This window comes from Macrobrachium rosenbergii, chromosome 42 (assembly GCF_040412425.1).
Source record: "Macrobrachium rosenbergii isolate ZJJX-2024 chromosome 42, ASM4041242v1, whole genome shotgun sequence".
NCBI lineage: Eukaryota > Metazoa > Arthropoda > Malacostraca > Decapoda > Palaemonidae > Macrobrachium > Macrobrachium rosenbergii.
Window position 1 is genome coordinate 20,255,622 of NC_089782.1, and position 10,000 is coordinate 20,265,621.

Sequence of the window (10,000 nt, forward strand, 5' to 3'; positions counted from 1 at the left end):
CTCTTTCTCCTCCCTAACACCCCCTCTACTCCTCACTTCCCTCTCCTCACACACCTTTTTCTCTCTCTCACTTCCTCTCCTCTCCACTTTTTCTTTCGCTCACTCTCTTTCTCTCTCCAATCGTCCCTGTCTCTTTTCCCCTTTTCTTCTCCCTAACATCCCCTCTACTCTCTCTCTCTCTCTCACTTCCTCTCCTCTCACTCTTTCTTTCTCTCCCCTCTCTCTCTCTTTTCTCTCTCCAACCCTCCCTGTCTCTTTCCCTCTTTCTTCTCCATAACACTCCCTGTACTCTCTCTCTCTCACTCTCTCTGTCACCCTTGTTAACCCCACCCCTTGGTGCCATTGATGTATTACCCACACAGTATTCTTTCCATATAGTAAGTCATACATACACCGAAATTGGGTATGGTAAATCTGTAAAGTTACTAAGTCTACGGCACAACCAGATAGTATTAAACCATATGTATACCAAGTTTATTGAAGTTGCTCATTGCGTTTTCAGAGTTATTCTGGTACATACACACACACACATACATACATACATACATACATTTTTATACATATAGATATAAGGCTTTAATGACAAAAACACAAAGCCTTTCATAAGGATTTGCGTTGATGAGGAAAAAAGGTGGTTTTAATCATTTAAAACGTGAAGATAATTGCAGGCCTTCTTATTGAGTGTTAAACCTGAATGTCGAATTAAAAAGCGCATTGTATCTCTTACTCTTTATTAGATAATTATTGCCCTCACCACCAGAGTGAAAGCAAAGCGCCTCACGAGGCTTCGTCTTTTGAGGGAGAGCGTCTGTTCTTCAGAGTTCATTCTGAAAGGGATTCATGAAAAAGCGGAACGATGAAAGAGGCTCAAAAATCACTTATAAGGGGCATACTCTATCATGTGTGAGGAGGGAATGTGTTCAACAATGAAGAGCAGGCAATAAAGAATAAGCAACAATAGAGAATAAGGTTGTCAACATGATGACATTTCGAGCGCAGATATTTTTTAGTTATTAACCCATATTAGTCTCCACACTCCGAAAAGTAACGAATGTTTGTGTTTCATTAATCTAGGAAGAGATTCGTTATATATCGGCCAGTCCATCAAGTATCGATCAAAATTCCATCGAATGATACAAATTTATCAAAAAATTCAATGGTCATTCGAAAGAATAGTTGCAAACGGTTTAATGGATTTTGGAAAGGAACGAGCGAAGGGCTGTTTTCATTATCGATTTACATTTTTTGACAATATATGAAGTTAAATTTTTGCACTGAAAAGGAGTAAATGAAACTGTTCCAGATTTGTAGAGATTGAATTAAATTATGTTCAAAATTTAAAAAGTACGATTAGATAAAATTTTCAAACCCGAAGTAATGAATGAAAATATCAATTTATATTTCATTTACACCGCAAAATGTCGTTGCACATAAGTTTCGTGACGATACTTGGGAGTCTGTGACAGCGGCAAGAGTTGACAATGAGACAAGAGAAGCCAGTTTGCTTTAATCGCTCGTTTGATTGACTGCCCGATTTCAAAGTTGTCTGTTATCACAGATTTACGGTAAGTATTCACTTATCCAGAGAAAAATATGGAATTCTAAAACAATGTTTAAAAACTGATGCAAAATATAAATGTTTAATCTTTTGCCTGAAGTAAGAGACAAAAAGTTTAATGCGAAACCCATATCATGTAATTATGAAAATGACGTATCCAAAACTGTTTGTGCATTAGACTCTTAAAGAATGAAATTTGAGTTTATAGTTTGACACAGCGTCTTCTAACTTCTCGGGTACTTTAAGTATATGCGTAGAATTACGATGAATTTCTGAGAAAGCCAACGCACGTGGTTAGTTATGACATTACTTCCCGTTCGTGATAACGAGAGAGAGAGAGAGAGAGAGAGAGAGAGAGAGAGAGAGAGAGATACTAAGCATATCTACGTACAAAATCCTTTGTAAGTTTAAGACATCTTTGTATTTGTTTAGCCATTTTGAGAATCAGGAGGAAAGAGACTATGGTTGTTGTTAAGTCTCTATTCTCTTTCTCGTCCACATCGACCCTACCACAACCAGTGCAGGCATAAGGTCGACATGATCTCAACCGAAGAGACCAACCTTCCCACATACGGGAATCCAACATCCTTGGCATGAAGGACCAGTTTTATACAAGCGATAGGCCTATGTGAAATGACTCATGTATTTAGACATAAACTGCCAGATAAGAATAACAGGCACTGCAAACTAGATACCAAGTGAGTGAAACCTGTCCATATTATTTGCAGTTATCATACAGAGATAGAGATATATATATATATATATATATATATATATATATATATATATATATATATATATATATATATATATATAAATAAAACAAAGGCACTGCTAGCAGACATGGAGTTCATAGACAAATGAGGCTAGAAAAAGCTCTGTTTAAACGAGTTTGAAAAAAAGGACTATTTGAAATACATAATTTCTATAAAAAATATATATTCTTAAGTATATTTGGAAAGAGAGGAAAATAGTGAGGGAAACAGTTTTTCTACAATATGTGTTAGTATGCGAAAGCTGAATAAAATGGAGAAAACACTGAAAACATTTTCAGGTTTTCAGTCGATTGGCTTAAAGAGGCAAAGAGACCTCATGACCTCCGTCCTTTAATATAAACAAATCGCATTAGAGCGATGTATATGCAACGTCAAAAACAGATGACAATTGTGAACTTATAATTACTATTATTATCATTGAGAGAGAAAGCATAAAGATCATTTTGTTAAGGCTTCTGCCCTTTGCTGTCTTGTTCCAGTTGCTAGTCACATCCGCGTAAGAACCCGCAACAGCAGATAAACTAGAACCAGCCTAGTTCATTAAAATAGCTTTGATAAAATTTGTTTACCAGGTAGAATTCAACTCCCAAACATTCTATATCATAGCCAGCTTGAGGTAGGCATAGATGTGAACAATTCGCTTTGCTTCCATCATTAAGCATGTATTACTAGTGATCGCCATATGGCAACCTCCCCGCCCATCCTGTCAACGTAATCTTTACTCATCCACAAGCAAGAGGTATTTGTGTTTGAGATCCTGAAGAGAGAAGACATTCTGGTTCATTACTGGGATCTGTCTACGGCGGCTGATAAAGTGTCCTTTCAATTAAGTGAATGCCAATGGCGCTCCCGTTAGGCGTCATTTTGCTGGTGGTGGCCGGCAATCGTGTGGAAGCCTTTTCAATGAATGATTTCGTGTCCTCCACCTCTACTTCTTGCCCTGGATTCTATAGCTGTCAACAGCGAAACAAATCTGTAGATTTTCGACAGGCATGTGAATGTCAAGATGACTGTGTCAAATACAGCACCTGTTGTTATGATGCTCCTACTTATGAGGAAAGAGACATGAAAAGAAGCCTAGAAAGATCGAGGTGCATCTATGGAACAAAAATGATTGTCAAGTGCTCAGACGGGTGGAAAGATCGAGAGATCCAAGAGCTGTGTGAAAGGGCCTCTCCTTTGAGTTTCTCTCAGAGCAAGGAACCTCTTCTTCATCTTCCTGTTACAAGCAAAAAGACCAACACTACATATCCCAACTATTATTGCGCCATTTGCAATCGCGATGCTGAACACATCAAAGTTTGGACGTACGTGTTTGGTTGTTTATCCCCCAAAAACCCATATCTTGATTCACATTTTCGGGAACTGGTAAAGGAACAATTGCTATCAAAGCTGGAAAATGTACTTGGTATTGGGGCAATTAAAAACTACTCTGACTGTAGTATGGGTAATGGCATGATGACCACCATGGACATCACAAGCAATGACCTGAATCTTACTACTCTGATGAGTCTCAACTTGGAGAATTTCAATGATTAAAGTGAAGTAATGTCTTTGAATTGTGAACCAAAAATTTTGTAGACTTGATAAACGAACCATTACACAGGTGTGTGGGGAGATAGATACATGTGCTGACAACTGGAATGACAGAGAAGTCGAAGATTTGTGTAAATCCTTTGAAGGCTCCGTGGAAGGATATGGCACCGGTTACAGGAATGTCTTTTGTGCAATTTGTAATGACGTTTTCAATCCTCCACTGTGCCATCTGGAGAGACGTATTTTAACCCATTCATACTTTTACTCTTTTTTCATCCTGGATGAAGTTCCAGACATGAAGAATCAGGATTTAAAATCAAAATGTGAAGCAGATGAAGATTTCTTCCCCAATTACTGTTCTAAAGAAAAGACGAATATTTTGTGCCAGTTTTCTGAGTGTCGCTACAATGATGGGATCTGTATCAAAAGAAGTAATTCCCCGAATAGCTTTTTTTCTGATCCTAGAAGAAATAATAAGATGATGGATGGAAAGAACAGTACTAATGATGAGGTTCCTTTCCACAAAACTACTTCTAATAGGGTTCAAATGAAATTCATCATATGAATGGAACTCTTGGGGATGATTCGTTGACCAGAATTCTAGGAACAGAGAAATCTTCCATCCTAGGCTGGTTTCGCTTTCTGATATCAGTATCTATGCTGTGTCTCCTACTTCATTTAGCAATCTCTCTGTTATCGAAAGAGTTGAGGAGTCTGCCAGGGAAGGAACCTGGCTTCACTTTGCCTTTCTTTACTCAGTTATATCACCTTTGTTACGGACCTTTTCTTGAATCAAAACAACAGCACATGTTATGTTTCAGCTTCAGTCATGTACTTCAGCTGGATGGCCTCTTTTCTGCTGGATAGAGTGTCATAGCGTTTGACACGTGGTGGTGTTTGAAAACGGCTCTAAGGCTTTCACCGTGCTCAAGGCTCCAGGTGGTTCTGGTTCCTCCCTTACTCAATTTTCAGTTGGTTGACTCAGCAGTGGCTCGCAGTCCTTATAAACTATTGATTGCATACAACCTGGAAGGTATTGATATCCTTATTTCCTAAATTAGGCAAGGTATTTGCTGGTTTGGCGGAAATGACTTTTGCAAGTGTTCTTTTTGTGTATCCAGATTACATTGTCTTATAATTACCCTTCTTCCTCCGAACAGTCTGCTATTTCTAAGTCATCTCACAAAATGGAAATGTGTCAGAGAACTGTGCCAGAAGAAATCTTTTCAAGATAAATCTGAGACTGGGCTGCCATCATGGGCATTCCCTGGACGACTTACATCATATCATGGTATTTTGCACCACCTTTCTGAGTATGTTCGTTATCATGAATTCACTGCAGTAATTTTCTTCTTCTTTGCCTCTGCAAAAGTGAAAGGTGGGAAGTCTTCTCGAAAAGTGCCAAGCTGGTTTGGAACAACAAGGAAGAAGGACATTCAGCTAACAACTTAACACTTGAACCAGACACCAGCTGTGAACACGGCAGAATCCGAGACATTCAAGAGGAAAACGAAAGGTAAATGGCATTTTTTTCCTATGATATAATAAAACATAATACATCTTTCTCCAGCAGTTATTTCCAGCTTATAGGAGGTGAGTTAACGCTTGCAAATGTTCCTCCAATTTACTTCTTCCTGTTGTAGTTTGTGCTATGTATCTTTCTCCACCTTCTTCTTCTCTGCAGAGGGATTCTATTCTTCCAGAATTTTTTTCTAAATACTTTGAAAAAACAAAAGAATTTTTATATATCATGAAATGCAACAAAAACAACAAAATTCACATTTATCTTGTTTTTACCAATATGATCTTGTTTCTAAGATGATTTGATTTAATGTCGACGAAGAATATTAGCGACGACTTGTCGAAAACCTTAGGTGGACTTCTGAAGGTCAAAAGGACAAAGGCCAGGGATCGCCAGAATAATCAGAAATTCCAGAGCCGTGGGGAATGATGATCCACCAGTAATCAAGAATTTTATGTTAAATATGACAATTTGATAGTTATCATTCATAGTTTGTAGTCCTAACCATTTGTGTCTGATGATTTGTAAAACCAAAGAAATGAAGATGCTTCTTCTTCATAAGGATTTGCAAACCTGTTTAGGAAAGAAATAAACCCAAAATGAGTATACCTGAATTTTTTAAATGGTGGCCTCCCAGCCCTGAATAATATGTCTTTAATGATAGAGTACTGCTTCTTGTGATAACTCTATGAGAACACTCTTGATATGAAATACAAATTGTAATGTTAAAATAAGCCACTGAGAACCATAAGAACTATCTATACACTCAACTACGTATTCCATAAATTAAATACGGAACTTAAAAAAAATACTTAGCTACAGGATTCCAATAACTGAAAACAGTGATCACAAAGAATACTCAAATACTCAACAGGAAATGTTTCCTATAAAGTGGTTAATACAACGATTTTTTTTTAAATAAAAAAAAAAATTTTCTGCTGTACTGAAAGGTTACGAATAATGTTGGCACTGCATTAAACCGTATATATTAATGGAAATCTGGAGACAAAGGAAAAGAAAAAAATATCCAACGCCAGTTAACCATACTTTTACAGAGTTTCAAAGTCCATCAGGCAATATAGCTAGAGACACAGGCAGACAGTCAGACAGACAGACCGAACCGAACCGAACCTTAGCAGATGAAATGCTTCACAATGATTCCCATGACACAAGCATCTAGGTTTTCTCGTATTACAACAAAATATAAAAGTATGCTTTAGCTCCCAATTCTACAAAAAATACACATGCAGCTTTTTACCCTATACCCTCTTGAATTTAAGTTACCACTTACAATGTCATACCAAATGGGTATGCAGAGATTTCAGCTTGCTGACTAATAACTGGTTGAAATTCAGACCATTTTTTGTGACCAATAACAAAAGAACTGGACGAAGAATTATATGACATTTTTTTTATATTATTTATTGACAAAGTCCGAGTGATTTAAGAGTTGTCCTGAAGATTTACTGTGTAGACCGTATGCATCCATTTATTTATTTATTTTTCACGCTCACCACTGATGCACTTTTCTACTTCATATTCCTCCGGAAGTGATGATGCAAAAAGAAACATGGAGCATTTGAGCTCTTTCATGGTGAAGAAACCTTCAATGGCAAAAAAAGAAATATTAGAAAAAAAAAAAAAAAAAAAAACAAGAAAGATCTTTCAAATCTTAACTCTTAAAAGCCGAGGTGGCAGACGAACCCTCTTCGTATAGCTTGCATCGATTGTTAGGTTTGCCTCGTATTTTGTCATTAAGAGGCAGAAGAAACCTTTCAACGGATAAGTGTAGGCTTCGAATTGTGTGTGTGTGTGTGTATGTATGTATGTGCATATATACTGTGTATATATATACATGTATACATATATATACACACATATGTATGTATATAAATTTCAGGCTCACATCGGTATCGATCTCAGGTCTCTCAAATGAAATGCCGGGGCGCTACCAAGTGACCCACACAGGGTCAATTGGTAGCGCCCTGACTTTTCGTTACAGAGGCCTTGGTTCGATCCCAATGTGAGTCAGAAAATTTATTTCTGTGAAACACGAGCTCAGATGCTGATTAGTTCCATACTCTCTCTCTCTCTATCTATCTATCTATCTATCTATCTATCTATCTATACTTATATATATAAACGTCCGTTGTTTGAGATCAGAAAACGGAAATTTCTATCAGCTGTTTCCTCTCGTCCACACTTTTAGTGAAGAGACTTTTACAGAATTATAATATATCCCTTGCTTTTCTTCTTCACTCTCTTGCATCAAGTGTATTTCAGAATAAACTATCATAAAAAACCTTTAGCTAATTTGAAAGCCAGATTTCACTTTCATCTGCTTTGATAGGTTTATTTATTTCTCTTTACTGATATTTAGCATCAGTGTCGCTAATCTAACATGGCAGAAGTGATCCAGTTACCTTCCTGGACTGAGCGTGTTCCTCTCTCGGTTTCACTTCCCAAAAGATAAATTGACATTAAGAAAGAATTTCTCTGTGTCTCATTCTCATCAAGTTGTCTTCTTAGCGTTTTTTATAGCTGCATTTGGATATTTCTTTTTTACGTATCGAGGGAAAACAGAAAAATAAGGAAAAATAACACTTGATCAACGATCAGTACGGGAGAAGGTCGAAAGCTAGTAATTTTTTAACGATCAGTTTAACGAGAAATGATATCGGCAGCTGTAAAACTGTCTTTTCAACGATGTCTTGTGTTGCCAACACTTGTTGTAATTTCGATGAGCGAAAAAAAGTGTCAAAAGATGTACATATATTGTAGGCTGTCTGCGTGTAGGTCTATTAGGTTAATTCAATGTATTTATTGGAAATTTTTCAACGTTGGTTTGAGCCGAAACACCTGGCTTACTCGAATTCAGTTCTAAACTCGAACACAGATTGATTTTGAATCATGTAGTTACGAACTGAATAATTCCTATGAGATATATCGCTATTTCAAAACAAAGCTTTCACGGAGCTCTGGTTTTATAAAAATTTACAGAGGTCAAAACTCTGTGGCTCACAGTTCAAAATAAAAAGACGAAACTAGGTTAGCGATGGCGGTGAAAGCAGATGACCGGATACAACTCGATACGCTGTCGGCAACAGCGTTAGCATCTACAAACTTACTAATTTCTTCAAGACAACAAACAGGCAGGTCAAGAGTTCTTGCGAGTAGAAACCTAGTGCCTGGCAAGAGGCTAACAAAACAGACATACTGTACATTCAACTGCGTTTGTTTGAGAAAGGAAAATAGTACATAATTCTAAATACAAGTTACGGACAGTTCTGAAAAACATAGCTGGAAAGCTGACATTGCATTGCTTCCAGTAGGAATGATACATTTGACGTGCCGTGATTATGGACGATAGTATACCCTGAAAAGAGTATATGCTGTCGGCCTTGTTTCTCATGGACGCGTGCCCGGCGTGCATGTCAGGAGGTGTTTCCTGTGAGGAATGGTTGCCCGCAGGGTATGAGTTTCGGGCGGTCCCGTAAAATGGACGATCGTGTAGGTCCATGTGGGACCCTACACCGTCACCCTACCAAATATAACGCAAACTTCGACCATCAAGTGTCAGTCCTCTTAACGAAGTTTCAGAACTTAAGACGAATTCATTTCGATTTACACCATTTGTTTCATTTTTTCGTGCGGGACATCTTCACATAAACATATATATTCACACATACATATGTATGTGTGCGTGTGTATGCATGCGTGCAAACCATTATGTCAATAGATGGGCTTCTACTGATCTTTTTTAAAGATAGTGGTTATATGTTCAGGTTTATGTGCAAGCGCAAAGATACATTCATACTTGTATAAAAGTTTGTGGCATACAGTATATGTTAAGTGTATGTGAGCGTACAAATTAAAATGGCTATGTTATACCTATGGCTAATAGCTATATTTCCGGAAAAAAAAAACAATTCAAAAGTTTAATCAGTTATCATTCAAAACATTTATACTACCGTACATAGGCCATTTTTATAACACTATATAGATTATGTTAGCATTAGTTTAGAGTAGTATTTCATCAATGTATATATATAATATATAATATATATATATATATATATATATATATATATATATATATATAAATGCTCTATATATACATATAATATATATATATATATATATATATATATATATATATATATATATATATATATATATATATATTATATCAGTTATTGTTATATTTACATATATATATATATATATATATATATATATATATATATATATATTATATATATATATAATAATATATATTGTTACATGTGTGTCTTGGCTGATCAGTTATTGGTTAATTTATTAAATGCAAAAAAAAACACAACGGTTTCACAATGGCCTTGCATGCCAAGAATACACGTAACCTGTCTCTTGAAACCACGAGTTAGCCTCAAAGACAGACGTTAATTAATCAAAGGTCGCCAGTTAAGGGTAATTAACCTGGAGAATAAACAAAGAATATTCAAGGAATAATGACTTTATGATAAACGTCACCAAATGCGGATGCAGAAAAAAACTCTACTTGTTAAGATGGTATTAAATTAAAAAAACACAACGGTTCTCCCCTAACAATGAGCGCTTTGCCAGGCA

At 36.5% G+C, this 10,000-nt stretch overlaps 2 protein-coding genes across 2 annotated transcripts in view; one reads left to right on the top strand and one right to left on the bottom strand.

Annotated features, from left to right (window-relative positions):
* The window catches only part of Rev1 (Rev1 DNA directed polymerase), a 571,847-nt gene that overhangs the window by 146,404 nt on the left and 415,443 nt on the right, over positions 1–10,000 (bottom strand). The gene's annotated exons all lie outside the window — the stretch shown is intronic.
* LOC136827757 (uncharacterized) overlaps positions 3,090–10,000 on the top strand; it is an 18,616-nt gene continuing 11,705 nt past the window's right edge. Inside the window, exon 1 of the mRNA XM_067085219.1 lies at positions 3,090–3,844. Within this exon, the coding sequence (XP_066941320.1) occupies positions 3,169–3,844 (676 nt within the window). The 5' untranslated portion in view covers positions 3,090–3,168. The remainder of the gene's footprint in view (positions 3,845–10,000) is intronic.